Raw genomic sequence first — 22,990 nt, forward strand, 5'->3', positions numbered from 1 at the left:
TTGCGGGTCCCGGGTCCGGGAGGGGGGCAACACTGAGGGTTGGGATCCGTTGCCGGACACGGAAAAAAGACCAAAAGACAAAAAAAAAAAAAAAAAGAAAGAAACAACAAACAGGCTTCATCACTAAGGTTCTGCGTAGACGTCCTTCATCTCTATTTCTTTTCTTCCATTAGTGCGTGCTTTACTAAAAAAAATTGAAAGTTATCGCCATTTTTTACTTTATTCAAACTGTACATTTTATGTACTTTAACATTAAATAAACCGAATTCATGATTTATCTTTATCATATTTTCAGATACATTTTTATTGCTTTCAAATCAGTATTTATGGGACTTGAATACACCTAAACACTGCCAGGGAATATGTATTTATTGCCTGATTACAAAAAATAATGGGGTTTTTTTATTCTTATATGGAGAGTCACAGCTATAAAAAAGCTATAAGACACATCACTTCTGAAAATTTAGTAAAATGTGTGTATTATACACTTTCTGTATTACCAAGCCAAAATGTGGGTGTTTTATAAGCAACTCTATGCTGTAAGAAATTTGGAAAGTATGGAAATTTGTTTTTTGTGTGAAAATACAGTATGGCTGCTTTAACAAAAAAACATTTAGTACCATTAAAAAAATCAAATCTATGAATTGTAATTTTACATAAAAACAAGAAAAAAAGGCACATTACATTTCTTGGTCACCTAGCTGAGCCCTAGGGGTTGCAGCCCTAGAGCTGCAGAGGAAGGGTATGTCAAGGCAATACCCAGGAGAAGGAGCCAGGTCAGGCTGAGGTTTACAGAGGCAACAGAGAGGAAAGGTGTCAAGGTCCAAATGAGCCTAAAGAGCCCAAAGCAGAGAGGAATAGTGTCTTCAGACCAGGAGTCAGGCCATAGTTTCCCAGAAGGTGTTAAACATAAACCTTCAGAGATGAGTTACCCAAATGGTTGAGAAGGACACTGCCTCTTTTTGCTACTGCAGTACCAGGCCATGAGCAGTGGTACTGCAGTGGTAGGGAGAGGTGAGAGTTGGCGTTTGTGTAGCATTTATTTGTGCATTTGCTTTATCTGCCCTACCAGGCAATCACCACTCTGAGAAGAGAGGCAGGGGCTAGCAAAGGGCCTTGAACTTAGTAAGCAGTCAACACATTTGCTGAAAAATAAACATCAATTATCCTCCCCCAACTCCTCCAGTGAATTGTTCAAAAATAAGTATGGTAATCCACAAGGTATATTTTCACTTCAGAATACATCTCTTGAATATTTCTCTTATAGAGCACTTTGAACTGAAAGCAAGCACAACGTGTCCAAATGAAGAGTATTTTGAGAAAATTTTAAGTATCACAAAGCAGTGGTTTTTAAAATGGAAGGGCCTTCTCAATCATAACCATAGTATGTCATCCTGACCATGATGTTTTAATTGCCACCATTTGTCTGGCTGTAGAACAATGAGATATGGGTGGGTCTAGGACTGGCAGGAGAGTTCCCAGGGTAAGAAGGAAATGGGATGCAGTGTACGGTGGACCTAACAGATGGAGGAAGCCTCCAATGGATGACTCTCTGGACAGACTGCTGCAGAGACCACTGGCTCTGGGTGACTTGCTCAAGCTAGTAGGAAAACGAAATTCTACCAGCCAGTCTTTCATCGATTGGGATTTTATTGTGCAATCCGTCGAGCATTTGCATTAAAAATGAAATGGAATTTAGACTTTGCTTAATGTTTTAGACATTTTTTTGGTTTAATTTTACTTTTTGTAAAATAACAAAAACTGTTTATGGTACATAGAGAAGTATATTCCTGATTTGTAAAATAATCTATTTAAATACTGAACAGTGGTTTGTTCCTTCTTCAGAAATAGCGTTTTAGACATTTTTTTGGTTTAATTTTACTTTTTGTAAAATAACAAAAACTGTTTATGGTACATAGAGAAGTATATCCCTGATTTGTAAAATAATCTATTTAAATACTGAACAGTGGTTTGTTCCTTCTTCAGAAATAGCTTTTTCACTGAGTTTAATTTCATTGAAAATAAATAGGGCTATGCTTGCCAGTATCAGCAGTTCTAATCAATGTGATTAAAAAGAAACACAAAAAACAACTTTTAAAATTATCCAGATGTTACCTCTTAATCAAAGAACCAAAAAATTATGTATTAATCACACCGTGGTTTCTCCTTATTTCATACTGGTTTATTTATGAAAGAGAAATCCTTCAAAAGACTACCTGTAGGTGATAAAGATTTTTAAAGTACTCTTTTCTTTCTCTTTACCAAAGAAAAATCCAAAAGGAGTTTTTTATTTTGTGTGTGTGTTTTTATTTTTCAATGGCAAATCTTATTCTAACTTTTTTTTAAGCTTTATATTTTTTACTTATCTCTGAGAGGCAGTACAGTAAAGCAGTTAAAAACAAAGATCTTAAAACCACATAGACTGAGTTAAAACTGAGCTCCAATTCTTAGGTGTCTCAGTTTTCCCCATCTATAAAATGGGAAGAATAATATAGGCTGTGGTGAGGAGTAAATGAATTTATATATGCAAATTTCTTAGAACAGTACTTAAAAATGGCAAATCTATGTAAAATCAGCTTTGCTTCTTATTATTTTGTTCTAAATTACAGGGGTCCACAAACATGACATTATCCATTCTCCTTTAGCTATGAATTTCACTGATAGCACATTGGTATTATGTCCCCAGCATGTAAATTTACTAGAGTCTATACTCTGTGCCTTAACTTTACAGCAGTTTTATAAAGATGATTTGTTTTCATTTTTGTGAAACATTGATTTGAAGACTGTTTTTGCACATACACTTTTAAAAATGGTACTTGACACAGACTATCTTTACAGCCAGTGTGAAACCTTCAGCAAAGAGGCCAAACATGCACCACAGATTAACGGAAGAGGGTATTTGCAGTCTTTTAGAGCATTATCCTATAAACACATAAGCTGGAGCTGTTTCCCTGCCATAATTGTAATTCTCAGACTTCCTTTGCCCTTTGAGTAAGTGTCCTTGTGTGCCTCTGAAATGTTGGTATGCATGAGGAGTGTGTGTGTGTGTGTGTGTGTGTGTGTGTGTGTGTTTTCAGTCTCTCTGTGTGTCTTATGTATGGGTGCATAGTTCCCTTTAAGCACCTCTCTAATTATTGTTTGTCCTACTGTCTGTGTTGGTCATTCACTTGGTATGGCTCATATCATACCTAAGTTCAGCATTCTCTGTCTTTCATCTCTTCATGTCATTTTCTCAGTCTATCACTTAAAATTCTGGAATGTTAGAATTAGAAAGGAGTATTCTCCTATTTTACAGTTGGCACAACTCCATATATAGAGACAAATATATATTATATTGCTCACTGAATTTATGAATAGAACTCCTTTACTCAACAAATATTTAGCTATTTACTATATTCCAGAAACTAGAAATAGAGAGTTCATTTTTCTTATTCTCATTTTTAAAAGGTGCAGGATATATTATACATTTCTATTAGCTAAAACACAGCCAGTTATTTAAATATCTTTTAACCTGTTGATTAATTGTATTTGCTCAACTCTTCATAGAAAAAGTAAAGAATTTCCTGTCTTACTATAAATGCAACATAAGAAATTAGTGGTGAAAGTATGTATAAGATTAGACATATATTTTCAAGTAGATTAGACTATGTTAATGCAGGTAAATGCAAATCTACAGTAGCAATGAATTTAATTAACCTTAACATGAAAAGATTTTTTTTTTTTCTGGAACAAAGGAGGACTGAGGACAGTCCATTGACTCAAGGTGCTATTGCAGTCTGGTTCACATGTTTGTCTTCTCTCACACAGACAGAGCACATTGTAATCTGGGCCATGCAGGGGACTTCTGTGTCTGCAAAGAAGGCAGTCTCTGAGTTTTGGTTCAGATAAATACCCAGCTACTTACATGTGCCTCTGTACCTATGTTGTCTCAAAAGTGGGCATACAGGTGCTGACGTGTTTAGGTAAGCTAACAAAGTAAACACCAGTTACTCACATAGTGAACCTAAGTAGGCCTAAATGATGGGTGGTAAGAACCAGTGCAAACTAGATGAAGATGAAATTCAACATGGCTGTGTGGGCATCCTGCTCCTCCACTGGCAGTTCTTTGATGTGTAATTTTGAAAGCAGGTGCTATTCTTATTGCAATCACATTGTCACACTCCATTATGAGGAAGCAATTAAGCTTATAATAAGTTAAGAGGTGATGTTTTGTATTTTTTTTTTAATCTCACACAACCGTTGATTTGTTAGCTTTTGAAAACAGATAGGAATTTTTCAATTACACCCTGCAAAATACCTTTTCTCATTCTGAGTGTTTGAAAAGCAAATGTATCTTGGATCCAGTGCTTTTGTGTTTACAAATCTGGATATGATTTAGTAAGCTTTAAAGAGATAGCAAGCACATAGTAAGGAAATCAGATTTACATAATTTTCTGCTTGCTTACAGAACACAGCAGTTGAGATTATCTTTTACATTCAGGAAGACTGTTTTAATATGATAAGATGAAATACCACCTACAGTACACTTGATCTTGCTAGTTTGACTTCTTAAAATAAATTATGAGCTGATTTGTCATAGTGACTTTCAACATAAATTGCTATTATAATCTAAAGAAGCAATTCTAAAGGATACTGCTTTTTTACCTCATCTACATAGAAAGATTTAGGGTATTTCTACATTTATTCTTCTTCTCCATGCAATCTATTTACTATAACTTTACATGGCAGGAACAACAAAAATCCGTGCTTTGTTTGTTCATTCCATCTATTCTTCTGTTTAACAAATAGCAGTTCCAGTGGAGAAACAGCATAAGTAAACGAAGTATGTCGACTTTACTTGTATATAAAAGAAGCATTTTTTAGGGAGATGTGTGTGCCTTTTCCCCCAGCAGAAACACAATTAGATTGTAACCTTGGGGAAATAAGATGAACTCAGGGCTTTACTTTTTATCTTCTACACTGTTTATGTATGTATGTAAGTATGTATTTTTGCAGCTTCAATAGCTGCTATAAATAATGAGTGTTATAGTCCAAACATCTTTTAGCTGTAGGAGTGTGATTTCTAGAAAAAGAGGAGGTAGTGCTAAACCAAAGGACCCAAAGCACCCTCTTATACAATCATGAGCCTCAGGGGAATGTTTGATGGTTTTTGTTCTGATTTTTGCTTTATGTACTGTGAGCATTATGCTTGACTAAGCTTTCTGTCGCTGCTTCTAAATTCCATTTGTCCAAATTTGCCATGGTACCTATTTTCTATATTGCTTGTATTTATTATTTGACTACAAAAGAGGTAGCAAATGAACATAGTTATGTGCTTGCTGGGATTAGTTATTCATTGAGAAGTGTTCAGTTTTAGTCATTTTACGTTAAAAAAAAAGTGTGTGTGTTGGGGAGTGCACACGGGTCTTCTGGTCAAGCTTTCGTTCTGTACCCCGTATGGAGATTACACATATGTATGTATTATCTCATTCAGGGCTCAGCATGGAATCAGCGTAATCTTGGATTTATAAATGGCAGATGGTTATTTCCTTTTAATTCTAGAACAATAGTACTAACGCCCTGGAGTCTCTGATTGGAGCCTTTGTTTTTATTGCTTTCATAGGTGTGAAAAGATTTGTAGAAAATATGAGTAGCAGATATAGTGTAGGATTACAGAATGTAACTAAAACAAAAACTTGAATTAAAGATAGACAAATAGGTTCAAAGGGAGATTTTATTTATTTATTTGAAGTTGTAAGAGAAATTCTAATACTTGGAATAACCCCAGGGTATTAATAACCGCATCCTACAGATAGAAATTTGAGACTCACAGTTCCTGAGTACTTTGTTGAAAGTTTTCTTTATACTCAAAATTTTGAAAAAGCAGTTAACTTTGCAAAAAAAAAGTGGTGTGTTCATAATGATATAATCAAAGAATTAAATGAACTGATGAATTTTAAAAAGGAAGCCAACAGTCTGGGCAGTCCTTTATATGCACTGCCCAAATGTTTGATAATTATAATGCAATTGCTGTTCTATCCTCTAACTTTGGAAATATGTCTCCTCAGGAATTATAATAGTAAGTTATCTACATCAAGTTGAAGAGTCTAGTTTTTCCAGCATTCTGTTTAACCAGCTGGAAAAGGACCTCTGATCTCCATCTACCAGTGATGTGATGAAAAGTAATATCTTCAAATGAACAACATGCAATTACATATATCTCTAATTGGCACTTAAGAAACAGTGACACTCAGTTTTTTCTTCCAGGATTGTGTAGTTTTTCCTTACTTTAAAACAGCTTTTTGAGTATATTTTTTTCATGATTTAGTCATTAGGAGATCAAACCATATTTATAGACTCAAGATTCCTTTTCCGTAACTTAAAAACAAACCCAAATGCAAATCAATAATGTAATATGTACTTTAAGAAAGGTATTCAAACAATAATTGGAATTAGGAGACTCACATAATTTAGTAAACATACCTAGGAATAGAAAAGGACCCAAAATGTTCAATTTGAAGAGATGTATTTGTAAGGCTCCAAAATGATTATGTTCATTGTTTCTGATGAAACCACTAGACCACTCCTCCCAACACTGCTCAAGTTTCAACAGCCTTTCCAACACTCACTTTCCTTCTTCTCAACCACTCCCTTTCACTTACAAAATTGTTTTCATAATATCCCCACATCATATTTGATTTCATTGTCAGCAAACAATAAAACAGGCCTTTTAGGGATTATTTTCCTGTAGCTGCTAAGCCTACATTTAGTCTGAAGTGGTTTTCATAGTCCTATAAATGACTTTGAGCTTGACCTCAGCCCCTGTCTTTAACATTCAACTGTGAGATTTCACAGGAATTGCCACCTTGTTCTTTAAGGAATAAAAATGACATTATGGCAATCTTAAATAAGAAAAACATTCACACAAAAACCATTATAACAAATTGAAGAGTATTGAACTAGTCAATTTGTGCATTTCATTGAACATTCTGAACCATACAAATTTGAATGATGCTTTCAATACACAAATAAGCCAGTTCTGTAACAATAAGACACTGCCATTGTATATCAGACATTATGCATAGTGCAGCCAGCTGCATCAAAGAGATGGGGGAATTGGGATTTGTTTTCAATGTTAAATTGAAATCCAAAAAAATTATTATTGTTGCTCTGTAATAAACAGGAATGCTGTTTAATGAAAGCCTTCATTTGTACTACTGGTGAGTTTTTTTTTGTTACCAATTCAGACATGGGGATAAAGCTGTCTATTACTCTTTGTAAGCAGGTCGCTTGCATAATGCTTAAACTTTGCAAAAGATCATCTCGTTCATATGTGAAGAATATCATAAGAATAGTTTAAATAGTACAGATAAGAATAGTTTACTACATGAGTAGATTCTGGGAAGATTGGTAGAACATATGCAGTGCTTATTGCATCCTTCTCACGTCCCTTTATCTTCAAGAAGCTAAAAATGTGTAATGATGAGATATTAACATTTAACATCTTTCTCCCTTTTGATGAAGAGAGAAAATAATCATTTGTCTTTTCTAATTTTAAGATTAAAAAAGTACACCCAAGTGCAGTTATGTAACCCAAACCTTTTTTATAATGACATGTTTCTAGGAATACACTAAAATGTGTGGTTGGTTTCCTGAAAGTCTTGTATGTAAACTTACAGGGAATTTTCAAAATTCTTTTTGACAGTTAGTATGATGCCAAATTTCCCTATTAATTGTGATTTTAATTAAATTTAGTGTGAAATAGAAAATGTATATTAGAACACATGTGTTTACATGTGGCTTTCTGATTTCATTAGGAATTACTCTTAGATATTGGTGTACTAGGTGGTAGAGAAGTTCCTGCAATAAAACCAAATCGACACATTTATTGTTTTTAAACTACAGCTTTGCTAAGAATATGTTTCCCTTAATCCCTTTTCCATTTTTCAAGTTTTCATGTCTTGACCTCAAGAATGAATAATAAACCAAAGCTGCTCTTTCACTTGAAAAAAAACCCTGCATTTTATTCAGAGATGTTCTGAATGCTAATTTTCTGATTTCATGTGTGCCTTTGAAAATAGATGGATCAAGACAGACATAGTCTAGATATATAGCAGAATTTTATAGATGCCTATTCTTTTGATTCCCGGCAGCATTCTTCTCACACAAATAAATTAGCCATTTATAACAGATTTCTAAAATAACAATTATTCAAGTATCACCAATATTTGATCAGTAAACATTTATTATGAGTTTCATATGCAGGAGGCACTAAAAAAATCCAAGCTGAACTTATTATGAGAGATGCAAATAAGGCGTATATATTGACTATAGATCTTGCAAATTATTTCTGACATTTGATATTTTAAGCAAAATCCTATCACTTCCAGCGTGTATACAGAACAAACTAATTTTGTATTTTGTTGGTTGAAATGTCTAATTAAAGAGGTGTCTAACTGTTGGATAATTTATAAGACTATGAAATTATTTTTGTCATATTGGATTAAGAAATATTTTGAGATTGTATTTGTTACAATTTTAATATTAATAAAAAATGAGAGTTATAAAAATCCAAGGCAAGATACTAAATAAATTAATGTGAGCAGTGCAATATGTTGGAAAGGGCACTAAATTCAAAGTTTAGACACTGGCATTAATTTTCTTGTAGGAGTGGCAGGAGGGTTAGGGAGAAATTGGTAAAGGGCCACCAAAAATGTTTACATAGGTAATGATAAAATAAAAAAATTTAAAAAAAAATTCTTTATGTAGCTCTTCCCTCTCCAGGCCACAGTCTCTTCTGGCTTTAAAATGACATAAGCCTAGAATGTCTTTCTCTAACTAGATTTCTAATTTAGTTATGCTTTGAAAAAGGAGAATAGATTCTCTCAAAGTTTATTTTAACCCTGGAATTCTAATAATATATGATTTGGTGAAAATCATTCCTTTTCTTCTAGAGTAAAATGTTTTGCTTCTACTTAACTATAAATTCCTTAAAACCAAGGATTAGGTCTTGTTCATCTCTGTGTATTCAGTGCTGAGCACAATGTCTCACACAGGTGCTCAATAAGCATTTGTTGAATAAATAATGTGATTACTGGCATAAAAATCATTTACTGCTAAGTTATGACTTTCTAATCTATTTAGGTCTACAAGACCAATTTTCCAGTTTTAGGTTTAAATGTATATATATTTAGATTGAGGATAATTAAAAACACTGATAAAGTAGAGGCATCTCTCAGTAAAATAAATGCTTTATCTTTAGACAGGCCTTTCCTAGTGTTTTGTGACCAAAGTAATTGTGGATATGAACTTAATGCTGACAGACTGAAACATTCCTTACTGCAGGAAGTGCTATTTCTATTATAGTGAAAAGCTCTTTCAAACAGTAAATGGCCAAATTTGCAACATTCTTAAAAATAGTCAGAGGTAAGATGTTTTGATGTAGTAGTTTTAAAAATGCCCACCCCTCTTTTTTAATTTCTTGACTAGTGTTCAAAGAGATTGTAAGCAGCATATTGTCTCTATTTTTTTGGAAAAAAGTTATTAAACATCCTTAAAAATCCATGTGAATCCAGATTGCAGAGTGTGTTTAGTGCTGGAGTCACTGTGCAAATTTATTAGTCTTTTGTCCCTTTAATCCTTTGCTGGACCTTGCTTTGGACTAGAATTTCCTAACATGGGATTTTTGTGTGCATGTCCCCAAGTTCCTTCCAGAGCAGTTGTATTTCCCATTTTCCCATTTTCTGTGTTGGATCACTTTAGACAGAACTAGAGCCTTAAGGAAAGAGCATTTCAAGATCATAGGAAAGAGGAATATTTTATAGTCAAAATCATAATAAAAATATAAGAACCATGAGTGCCTTTAAATATTTAAGAAATACAGTAGGAGACAGGACTTTCATTAGGCAATGTTGCTGGAATAGCAGAAACTAAAATGATGATAGTATAAAACAGTGGGTGATAGTCCTGGGATAAAATCTATGAGGAAAAACAATACCAAATTTAATTAAGATTTTAAGACCCCTTTTTCATTATTAAGAATATGTGCCTGCTAACAATATAACTAATGCAGACCTCATAAAAATGATGCAACTGAGAGAATTATCATGAGCCAAGAAGAGTGGTGGCAAAGAGATTAGATAATTTTTTACTTTCAATTGATTTATTTATCTAAAATTAATTTATTGTACACCTACTATGTGTAAAGTACCATGCACTGTGTGGGGATATGAAGTTGCACTAGACACAGTATTTATAATCTATTGTTTCTTCATACAAGAGTGTTATCTTTGTCTGTGTCCCCCCAAAATGAACAGCTGGCTTGTAGGTGATTATTTGGGGAAGGAATTTCAAGGAACACTGGTGGGCGACTACAATAAGTAAAGTAGGAAAGGCGGGAAAGCTAGTCCATAAATGCATTAGTGAGCTGGCCCTTGCTGTGGGTAACTGGGCTCCGTCCTACTGGGAACCCTCTGAACAGCCACGCAGAATGTACTTCAGAATTGTTTGACCTGTACACAGCTGGTTGTCATAGCAACAGCTAAAGTAAAAAGGTAATGAGAGGATGTAAGGCAAGACATAAAATGTATGTGAAACAAGTATACTTTGAGTATTTATCTCATATGGAGATTTTAAAAAGCAGGTATTTATTAAGCCCTTATTGTGTGCAGTTGCTGTGCTAGCCACTGGGGAAGAGGAAAGGAGGAGAACAAAAAGATGAAAAAATCATGATCCCTGCCCTTTAAGAATTCATAGCCCAGGTGAGAAGGCAAGTCTGTAAGCAAGGCCTGGAGAGATGAGTTTGATTGCAATGGAGTCTCAAGGAAGGGAGCAAGTCAGCAGGGGTCAGGTAAGTTATCACAGAGGTTCTTAAGGAGAGGTAAAAGACGAAGTTAGACCGTGAGCAAATACACAAATGCAGCAAAGGCCTGGGCATGTCCTGAGAATGGAGAGCTTTTCTGCCTGTGCAGAATGTGACAGAGAGTAGTCAGCGATCAGCCTAGACAAGCAGCTTGAGGAAAGTTTACAGAAGGTCTTGAATTCCATACAAAGTCATTTGGATTGTATTAAGGTCTTTTAAAAAACAAAATATAATGGCAGTGATTAGAGAATCACTGAGGATAACTGAAAATCAATCCAGAGCATAACAAGTGGAATAATGTAGGTAAATCAGAACTACAAGGCCAGATAATCACTGGCCTTCAGTGCATTTGAAAAGCTAAAAAAGACTTTGAAAGTAAGTGGAATGTTCCAAAAAATGGAAAGATAACCAAACCTTATGAAATTCTTGATCCATTATGCTAAAAGAACAGTGTTGCAGAATAATAAAAAATAAGCTGGTTTAGGGTAACCTTTCTAACACAAAAGATCTGAAGAATAAAATTTAATAAATAAAACAATGTGATCATTAAAGGTTTAAGTTTAGATACCATATATAAAAGCTTAAATAATTTCATACCCACATAGCCATGTATATAGAATCTTAAAAATTCTCTCTTGCAAAAATGTTTGCTGGTTTGCAATTTTTCCCATTTTTTACCACACTAGCAGTGTCACAGCAAAGATACAGCTGATAGCGGTGACTATTAGTGACCTTAAGAACACAGCTGGGTTTCTATTTTTACTTCTGTAAAATCCTCTTTTCTTCAGCTAGATGATCCTTAAAGGCCCAAACTAAAATCTATGTAGAAAAGGCAATTTGTATTGCATATTGTGACTACACTATATTTCACAAAACAAAGCCAGCTTTTAAAACACACATATACACAACCACACACAAACATTCCACACTATGTAAGGACATTTATATAGAAATTCTTTTGCAAACCAACCTGAGATGAATAACTGAACCATACCAAGTTTAAAGATCCATTTAGGGTCATACAAAATTACCTGTATGGATAACTCACTTCAAAACAGAGCTAGTACAATTTCATGTAAATTACTTCTGTTTTTGAAGAAATAAAGTGAACAAAAAATCCAACACATTTTGACAATATTGATGAACAATTCAAGTTTTGAGACTTTATTTCAATGACTAGGAAGGATAGAAAAATGCAACAGAATTTGCTTCTATTAGGATGATTGCTTCCTTATACTCCTTACCTCAAATTAGAGATAACAGTCTTGGAACATTTAATCTGGCTATTTGCAGATAAAAGTATTTATCTACAAACAGGCAGATTTATGAATATGGGTAACAACAGAGACAAACATATGTTTAAGTTTCCTAATATAATTGATGTTGAGTAGATAGGATGGTATACTGTAAACTTTGGCAAGATTGCTGTTAAGCAAGCAGAATGGGATTCAAGGATGGTGGGCTGCCGGAGAAATAGCTTAGCAATTTCTAGGAACAAGCTGGCAAGGAAATTCCCCTAGTCAGAAAGAGAAAGAAAGGGTATGAAGTCTTTACCCATTGTCCTCGTTGTTTACAACACAAAATGATTTTCTGTGAAGATAATTATTATATATTTTTATGCTTGTGAAGGCTCAGTCTGTCAAAGAAGTGACTATAGTAGGGTTCATAAATGCAGCCTTACTCCACCAGACTGAGAGTTACTTGGAAAGTGGACCGTGGTATGCTTATCTTTCTGTATTCCCAGGAAATCATGTGTGGCACGATAGAGGTGTGTTGAGTAAAAAATCAAATTAATACATTGTTAGCCCCACCATATGACAACTGTGCTCCTCAGGCATTCCTCAACCCCAAAGTCTAGGGGAAGAAGATCTCAGAGGGTCTAATGTATAGGAACGTGAAATTTTCATACAATCAAAGCCCTCTCTCTGGAAATCACAGTGCCCATGTGTGAGTTGATATATGAGATGACCTGACTTGTCCTGGCTGTATCTGTAACATGGTATAATTCATCTTAGGACCTGGACCATTTGATTACACAAGAAATAACAGAAAGGAATAAAGAGATTCTGTCACTTGTGCTGGAACCTGCCTGATTGTTCTAGACACCATTTAGAAAAGTTATATATCCAATTGCAAAGCATATCCCATCAGCTGCTATTTTTCTCCCCTAATCTCCACCCAGCATTTAGGTAGAATTAAGTAATACAATAAAGTGAGATGTAATCTGGACCTCTGGATATCCTGTGCAACTGCTGAGAGTATAAAGGGGTGGATTTTGCTTAAGAGAGGATTAAACTATCTTTTGAGCAAACTCTTCCCATAGTATGTAATGAAACAGGGTCATCTCGTCAATTGGATCTAATCAATGGTGCATCATTCCTCAGTAACCTAATGTGTTCTCTATTTTGAGTGCACATTAATCACTCTTTTGCATGAAACCTAATTTGGTTGTAAGTTATTCACTTTCCATTAAGATATAAGCTTCCTCAGGAAAGTGTAAGTTGAGGCCAGGATTAATGTAGCTTAAGTAACTCTACCTAAAATTGCAACAGGAATCTTAAAAATATGACTCAAAGTTAGTTTAGTTATAGCTTGAGTAATTTAACAAAATTGCCTAGGCGAATAATCAGTATTGTACTAAAACTAAATATTTCACAGTTACATTTGCTTTTGCCTAAAAATAAAAACTGGAGCAATACAAGGGAAAACTGCCAAGACTGAAAATAATATGCAGCTGCTGAAAGTAATTGGAAGTCATAATCATAATTAGACAAGATGTAAGATATGTGTTAAAACCCAGAATGGATCTTCCTGTTGACAACTGGGAGAACTCCCAAAGCCCAGACTCTGCACCTAGCCTGGGCTCTTCTGCTCCATGCCTGAGAGAGCTCTTCCAAAACCAGACTTGGCATTAAGTCAGCAGTGAAACCACTCTCTAAATGCTATGCACCATGCTTTTCTCTTTGGAAAAACAGAAGGGAAGAGGTGAAAGGAAAGAAGTCATACGCCCTGAATTTGAGGAGTCTGCAAACCAGAAGAGACTGGCCAGTTATCTGGTGGTAAACGGCATTTAAAAAAAAAATCCTTCCAAAGAAGCTAAGAAAATGCAGAGAAATAATATTTTTGTAAGATAAAATGAGGGACATTTTTGTAAGATCAGAGAAACAATGATTTAACCAAGTATTGATTAAGAATGAATTAAGTATGCTTGTGGTGTGGAAAGCATCTGAAGCTAAACAGAAAGATCTGTGGGGACAAGAGCCATTTCTGTTTTGCTCATTGACTCAGAGAGTTCCTGGCACAAAGAATTTGAATTTGTTAAATGAGTGAGTGAATGAGTGTTTAGATAATACTTTAGAGAGTACTTGTGCTTTGTTAGATGCTGTTCTGGGTGGTTTACATGTATCAACACATTTAATTTTCACAATAACTTTTGAGATAATACCAATGATCATTTGCAGATGAAGACACTGAACTAAGCAAAGTTAAGAAACTTTCCTAGATTCATCCAGTTAGAAAGGGATAGAGTTGGAATTTGAACCAATGTCATCTGGCTCTACAGTCTATATGCAATGGCTTTTCAAAAAGTTCATGGAAAATGCATATTATGAAAAAACCATGCATGGATTCAAAATTCTTTTGCACCAAAATAAACTTGTACTAACTTGTTATAACTTGTCTGGACAGGATCTAGTTTTAGGCATTAAGAAGGACAAGACATCAGTTTGAAAAGAGCCCCTATCAGAGCAACATGAATTCTGCTAAAATTGAAGCAAGAACAAACAGCAAATGAAGCTTGAGTGGAAGAATGGTGAAATCATTGATGTTTTACGAAAAGTTTATGGAGACAGTGCCTCAAAGAAATCAGCAGTTTACAAACAGATAGCTCACTTTAAGAAGGTACAAGATGATGTTGAAGGTAAAGCCTGCAGTGGCAGACTACCCACATCAATTTTTGAGGAAAAAATTAATCTTGTTCATGCCCTAATTGAAAAGGACTGATGATCAACAGCAGAAACAATTGCCTACACCAAGACATCTCATTTGGTTCAGCTTACACACTTTTGACTGAAAAATTAAAGTTGAGGAAACTTTCTGCTTGATGGATGCCAAATTTGTTGCACTCAGATCAGCTGCAGACAAGAGAAGAGCTTGCAATGAAAATTCTAAACAAGTGGAATTAAGATCCTGGAGCATTTCTTCAAAGAATTACAACAGGAGATGAAACATGGCTTTGCCAGTACAATCCTGAAGACAAAGCACAATCAAAACAATGGCTACCAAGAGATGGAAGTGGTCCACTCAAAGCAAAAGCAGAAAAGTCAAGAGCCAAGTTCATGGCAACAGTGTTTGGGGATGCTCAAGGAATTTTCCTTGTTGGCTTTCTGGAGGGTCAAAGAACAATGACATCTGCTTATTATGGAAGTGTTTTGAGAAAGTCAACCAAAGTTTTAGCAGAAAAATGTGCAAGAAAGCTTCACCAGAGTGTCCTTGACAGTGCTCCTGCTCATTCCTCTCATTAAATAAGGGCAATTTTGTGAGAGTTTTGATGGGAAATCATTAGTTATAAATCATGTTATAGTCCTGATTTGGCTTCTTTTTGTTTCTTAATCTTAAAAAGTCTTTAAATCTTTACCCATTTTCCTTTAGTAAATAATATAAAAAAGACTGCATTGAGATGGTTAAATTCCCAGGACCCTCAGTTCTTTATGGATGAGCTAAAAGGCTGTTATCATTGCTTACAAAAGTTTCTTGAATTTGATGGAGCTCATGTTGGGAAATAAAGTTCATATTTTTAATTTTTATCTTTTAATTCCATTTTTCCACAAACTTTTTGAAGTCTCCATGTGTTAAAAGCAATGTTATATTTAAAATACAAGAATTCTGTAGCTTTACTAAGAAACTAGAAAGAACATTGTTTGCTTTAAATTCTGATCTGAAAACCACACCAAAGCAGTCTTTCTGATAGACCCCATTTTTTTCTTTCTATCTCTTCTTTTTTTCTTAAATAAAATGACAAATATGAAACCATCTAATACATTGCTTAAGGCCTGGGTATTCTCTTTCTCTATTTTCAACATTCTTCTTTTCTTTTCCTTTTTCTTTCTCCTCTCCTTCTCAATTTAAATTTTCCTCCCTTTCTTCATTCTTCTTCTCAAAAACAATTAAATAAGTAGTGGGAAAGAAACATAACTATTTCCCCATCACACATTTGCCTTTAAGGCAAGAAATCATAGGAACGGGTATCAAAATAGTATGTTTTATCAAAGTCATCTTGAATTAAAAAATACATATTTAAGAATGTTTTCCCACATTTAATTCAACAAACACCCATTGAACATATCGATAGAAGATACAGATGCACATGTTGTAGGGAGGGATGCTCTGTAACTTCAAGATGCTCAGAATACAGTGGACAAAGTGTGTGTGTGTGTGTGTGTGTGTGTGTGTGTGTGTAATAAAAAGTTAAAAAGAAACCATTTCTAAACTCAGGTATAAGTGGAAGACTAATAATTTTTGTTAGAGAGACTAGGGAGGCCCTCCTGGAGGAAGTAGTAGTTTAATGTTTAAGGACGAGTAGGACTTTAATAAGTGGAGAAGGGTAATAGGAAGAAGGCCATCTAGGCTTAAGGCTGTAGTGTGTGCAAATGACATGGGGTAATAATGTGTTCAGAAAATGACCCATGCAACTATACTTAGGACAATGTATGAGTCTGGATAAGTTGGCTAGAACAAAATAACAGAGGTACCTGAATATTGGACCTTAACATTTGGCTTCACTCCATAGGCAATGGGGAATCCTAGAAGGTTTTGAGCTAACATGGGCTTCTTCTCCTGCCTCCCCTAACACAATCTATTGTCCACAAAGTAGCCAAGTAGTCATTTTTAAATGAACAAACTCTTCTATGGCTTCTCATATCACTCAGAATGAAACCAAAGCCCTTATCATAGCCAAACTACATCTCTGATTACATGACCTATGCCTCCTGATTTTACTTAATAATGAATAGCAATATGATATTCACAGGCAACTAAAAAAATGGCAGAGAACCTGCAATAGATCTGACCATCCCAAAGGCACAACTGGATTCTGCTCAAGGAATTCAGGACTATAGCTGGGAGACTATGAGTTCATCTACACTCGCTGTCTTTTGCAGCAAGAGGATGATGTTATAAAGTTCAGTTATATTCTGCTACTGTATAATATGCCTAATGATCTGTCTTCTTGCTCAAAAAGCTGAAGAGAGGTAGTCTGATCTGTACAGGTCAAAATAAGGTAATAAAGAGCCTGAAGGTAAGAAGAGAAGAAAGATTTTGCAAAATATGAGTGGGGAAAGACCAAACTCTCTGAAAAAAGAAGTTAAGGTATTGTGGTCTCCTTATGGGTTTGTGGTGACGGTAGGGGAAATGGAAGTGAATCATGCAATCATTCAACAAACATTTACTGAGCACCTACTCAGTGAAGTATCAGACTGCATTCGGTACCAAAGATAAAAGATGCATATAATAATTTTTGGCTTCAAGATGTTCTTTGTCTGGTCAGGTTAAGATGTGTAAATGTGATGTTACTAGTTACTAAGTAATGGGGTGGGGGTGGAGAGGAGAGTCTTTAATTTGGCATAAAGGATTTTTCAAAAGGTTTTTTTTCTTTTTAGGAAGGTGATGCTTCACCTGAGTCTTGAAGCTAATTTCTAATACAGTAATAGCTAAGTTACTTTATTTAATTTATTAACATCAAATTGAGATTCAACATGCCAAGCAAATCTAATTGACCCAAACATTACTGAGACCCTTAAATTTAGTATCATTAGTTCTGTTCTCCAAATAATTCAGTTCGACAGTCATATACACAGAAAAAATCACACGTAATAAATATCAATCAATGGGAATAAAGTTACATAATGATGACATATCCTAACAATGGACTGCTGTACAACCATTTAATTATATGAGATATATATGTACTAAAATGTCTATATCGTTGCATTTTGTAAAACAATAATTGCATTTGTATCTGTTGCCTGGACTAGTTACCTGCCATGACTCCTTAAGGAATCCTCCCATATTTGTGCATTGTCCTGTAGTTGCATATATCCTAATGTTTTATATTTGCCTGTTTATTTGTATCCTCATCTAGAATGAACTCCTCCTGAAAGAGAGAATTGGGTATTTTCATCTTTCCCTGTGTGATGCTTAATTCAAACCTCAGCACATGAAAGATATTCAGTATATAGATAAGGAGTATGAGTAATGTGCAGTATCTAACCTCGCATTCCCTTGACTAACTTTACCCTTTTTTTTGGCCTACTGATTGTTCATAATTATTCTGCAGTCCATTGCTTATAACAATTGCAGCACAACAATGCAGCAGCCAGCTTCTAGTTTATTTTAGGACTAATATACCAATTTGTAACATTAGTGAACAACTGTATGCTGTTTTAATTGTAAAGTAAGAGTTAATTTTTAAATATACTATTTATAATATCTTTGTCATATTTAAGACGATAGGAGGCTGAGTGAAAGAAGATACAGACACATTGAGAAAAAAAGATGATATTGAAGGTACATGATAAAAAGGAGGATATATGGGAGTATATGGAATTAAGTAACAAAAGGACCATACCTGTCTTGTTAACCATTTCATTTCCAGCACTTAGTACAGTGCTTGGTAACTAGTTCAATAAAAACTTGCTAAATTCCATTAATGCGTACAATTATGTATCAATTAAAAAAAACTTTCAAAAAGTTTATGGAAGGATTTGCACTTTTAATATATAAATATTAAATATATTTATTTAATATATCTTTTAATTCAATTTTTCTGCTAAGTACCTTCATATTAGTATATTGTCTAGACTATAAGCATGTCGCTTGCCTCAGAAGAGATCTGTTTTATAGGACAGAAATATTCAGAACTATTTATCTTAATTGAATAATTTATTGAGAATTTTTTTGAGAATCTAGTATGTACTAGATTTTGCCAGACTTTGTGTCTGGAATCAAATGATAAATAAGACTTGACTTAGAAAAGTTTACAACCTGGTGGGAGAAACAAATATGTAAACAAATACTAGTAAATGCATTGTGACAGTTGTATAAAAGAGGGATATATATATTATGGTCTAATAACACAAGCTCAGCTTATTGGAGAAGGAAAGGGGATTCATAAACGATTGCCAAAAAATGCAACCTTAAAGCATGGAAAAGAAGTTTTGAGGGTCCTTGATACTCTTCCCATTTACTGTACTATTTCATTTGTCACAATAATAAAAATATTGTCTTTGCTTTCTATTTTTAGCTTTTAAATTCTATTTCTTATTTATGAAACCATTTTATATGTTTTTCTTATTATTGATCCTTTACTATTATACTAGTTTTATTATACTCAAGATTCTTGAAAAAAACAACTCAAACAGCTGTTATTGAGAAGGTCATACACCAATTCAATATTTCTTTATATTTAAAAATAATTCTAGGTCTTGGACAAGAGAAAATCAGGAGTTTCATGGTTTTAAATTAGATTTCTTATATTCAAGTGCATCAGAAATTGAAAAGCTATCTGTTCAACTATAGAACTATGTTCTTATCATCTTTTAGTTTTAAAAAACTCATTTGTGATGCGTAAGATGCACTGAATAGTTGATTTTGCTGTCTGTTTATTAAAAAGTAGAAGCCGTAGCACTGGAATCTCACTCGCCTGGAATCAACGATTTCACTGTCAAGGAAACTTCCCACTGGCAGGGGCCAATGCATCTTTCATCCCCTTTATTTCTTAGAGGAATAATCAACAAAGTTTATTCTTCTTGTTACATGGCAATATAGTCATTTGTGAAAGTTTCACTAAAAATACCTGCTGGTAATTCAAACTCAGTGTTACTAAAACTGCTCCTGGACTGGAGTTACAGATTTAGGGATGAAACAGTATATTTCTTTATCATGTTATTCAATATCTACTAAGAAACAGTACTTGAAATCCAGGTTTCATTAAGAAAAGGTAGTTAAAATATGCTGGTGATTTTTTTGTTATTATTATTATCAGTATGGTAAATGGGAATCAGTTTTGAGCAAGTTCAAGCATGCCTGTGACATTCAGTTTCTGGAACACAATATAATTCACATACAAGAAAGCAATTCACACCCAAGGAGGCAACTATCCTTTTGTGAAATGTAGTGGAATCCATTCAGTAGACTTCAGCAATATCCCAAACTTGATGCATCTTTAGGTGTTTAGTGAAAATTCAGCAAGACCACACGAGCTTCTCCGTGTATAAAACTGTGATCTTTCTAATGTTTAAATGTAGACATAACATTCAACTGCTCCAAGTTCTTCAAATACTCCTTCAGTATGAAAATCTAAATGTTTTTTCATTACAGTTAAGATCATTCTACCTGCCTAGAGCTCCAGTTTCATTTTCCTTGACTTTGGGTCTCAAACTTCAAGGTCCAGCAAGACTAATCTGCTTTTAGTTCCTAGAATATATGCCCTGCTCTCTCCTTTCCTCATGCCTTGGAATATGTTGTTTTCTCTACACAAATAAATGATGCCCTTCAGTAAAACTCTCTGTTAAATCGTTTCTCCCTTGCCCAGGAAAGTTTAAATGCACAATTTTTCTGTGTTACTGCAGTTTGCATACACAACTCTAATATTCCTAAGATTGTATTATAATTGTTTGACTATCTTTCTCCACCAAAAAAAAAAAAAAAGACCTTGGCAAGGAGGACCTTTTCTCTGTTTTTCCAACATTTAATACAATATTGGGGTCATAAGAAGATCTACAAATACATGCATGAATGAATATTGCCCACTAATACAAATATAGACCTTGGCAAGGAGGACCTCTTCTCTGTTTTTCCAACATTTAATACAGTACTGGGGTCATAAGAAGATCTACAAATACATGCATGAATGAATATTGCCCACTAATACAAATATTTACAATACTTACAAGAGGAATAATAATGTTAGCAGCCATTATTGAGTACTTAATACATGTCTAGCCCAGTGCAATATGCTGTATATGGTTCACCTCCAATTCTCGCCACAGCCCAGCCAGACAGATTATATTACTTCTATTATTTCTATTTTGCCCTTGTGAAAACTGAAGCTCAGATAGATAGTCAAATAGGCTGCACATTGTCATTGAGCAGAATCAGACATGTACCTAAGTTTGTCAGACTCCAATGCCAGTGCTTTCCTTTACACATCAGCTGTCTTTTGATTATTGTCGAGACCTGAAAGACACAAATTAGATGTTGATTAAATCTTTTCCATTTTTTTCCAGCTCCAAGTACAGCCCAGTATGGAATTACCGGGAGCGCTGAAGTTCTTTTCTCCTGCTGGTACCTTGTGTTGACACTGTCCTCTTTCACCAGCATATTCTACCTGAAGAACGCCATTCTACAATAAATTTAAAGACCCATAAAAGGCTTTTAAGGATTCTCTGAAAGTGCTGATGGCTGGATCCAATCTGGTACAGTTTGTTAAAAGCAGCGTGGGATATAATCAGCAGTGCTTACATGGGGATGATCGCCTTCTGTAGAATTGCTCATTATGTAAATACTTTAATTCTACTCTTTTTTTGATTAGCTACATTACCTTGTGAAGCAGTACACATTGTCCTTTTTTTAAGACGTGAACGCTCTGAAATTACTTTTAGAGGATATTAATTGTGATTTCATGTTTGTAATCTACAACTTTTCAAAAGCATTCAGTCATGGTCTGCTAGGTTGCAGGCTGTAGTTTACAAAAACGAATATTGCAGTGAATATGTGATTCTTTAAGGCTGCAATACAAGCATTCAGTTCCCTGTTTCAATAAGAGTCAATCCACATTTACAAAGATGCATTTTTTTTTCTTTTTTGATAAAAAAAGCAAACAATATTGCCTTCAGATCGTTTCCTCAAAATATAACACATATCTACATTTTTCTGCTCTGCATTTTTTTTTCTTTTTTGATAAAAAAAGCAAACAATATTGCCTTCAGATCGTTTCCTCAAAATATAACACATATCTACATTTTTCTGCTCTGCATTTTTTTTTCTTTTTTGATAAAAAAAGCAAACAATATTGCCTTCAGATCGTTTCCTCAAAATATAACACATATCTACATTTTTCTGCTCGCATGATATTCAGGTTTCAGGAATGAGCCTTGTAATATAACTGGCTGTGCGGCTCTGCTTCTCTTTCCTGTAAGTTCAGCATGGGTGTGCCTTCATAAAATATTTTTTTTCTTTTTGTCTCCAACTAATATAAAATGTTTTGCTAAATCCTACAATTTAAAAGCAAAAATAAACCACACTGTAAAGTTAAACTACACCCTGTCTCTAAAGAACATAGGAGCTATTGGGCTGTAAAAATGTCTTCCTTCGATACCGGTGGGGTTTGAGAATTTTGCCCCATAATAACTCAGTTTTTGTGATGAAAAGCAATTTAATAACAGTACAGTAAATGTATCATATGATTTCTTTAATTGTAGCTAAGTATTAGGTCCACTGTGAGATATAATTCCCTTTAAAATGACAGCACAGTTCACTCAAGGGATTGATTGTCTAGCAATACAGCATATTGTTATGCAGCAGATCAGTCCCTGAAATAACTAATTATTTAATAAAATCTTTCTGTGTACCTATTTCAGCTCAAACAAGTGAAGCCCAGAAAAAGATCATGCTTTATTTTTACATGATATTTGAAAGTTGTGATCAAATGGAGACAAGACAGCAGTGATGAGAATACTTTAAGATATATTAATTATTAAATTATTGTGAATATTAAAATATTTCTGTTATAAATAAAAAAAACAACATTTTTGAAGGAAAATGCTGTTACTCTAAGTATTGCACTACAGGAATAGTTTGATGGTTTTAGTCTTTACTAAAGATAGGCCATAGCCTTGAAAGCCATTTTACAGGTTGGATGAAGTTACCAATTTTTGTACATCTAGATTTCTACAAATAGTCTCCCTATGTAAGTCATAACAGCAACAAATATCCTACTAATAAAATTATTTATTTAAATTTTTGGGGTTTTTATTTTTTGGTGACTGGCTGGTACAGGGATCTGAATCCTTGATCTTGGTGTTATCAGCATCATGCTCTAACCAAGTGAGTTATAAGTGAGCTAACTGGCCAGTCCACTATGAATAAAATTAG

The 22,990-nt window shown here is 34.3% G+C and overlaps 1 protein-coding gene across 1 annotated transcript in view; it reads left to right on the forward strand.

Moving 5' to 3' along the window:
• Window positions 1-21,769, forward strand: part of NEGR1 (neuronal growth regulator 1) — a 207,417-nt gene extending 185,648 nt beyond the window's left edge. Inside the window, exon 4 of the mRNA XM_008571832.1 lies at window positions 21,124-21,769. Coding sequence (XP_008570054.1) covers window positions 21,124-21,248 — 125 coding nt within the window. The 3' untranslated portion in view covers window positions 21,249-21,769. The remainder of the gene's footprint in view (window positions 1-21,123) is intronic.
• Window positions 21,770-22,990: the final 1,221 nt, after the last annotated feature.

Source organism: Galeopterus variegatus, unplaced genomic scaffold (assembly GCF_000696425.1).
Source record: "Galeopterus variegatus unplaced genomic scaffold, G_variegatus-3.0.2 Scaffold726, whole genome shotgun sequence".
Lineage (NCBI taxonomy): Eukaryota > Metazoa > Chordata > Mammalia > Dermoptera > Cynocephalidae > Galeopterus > Galeopterus variegatus.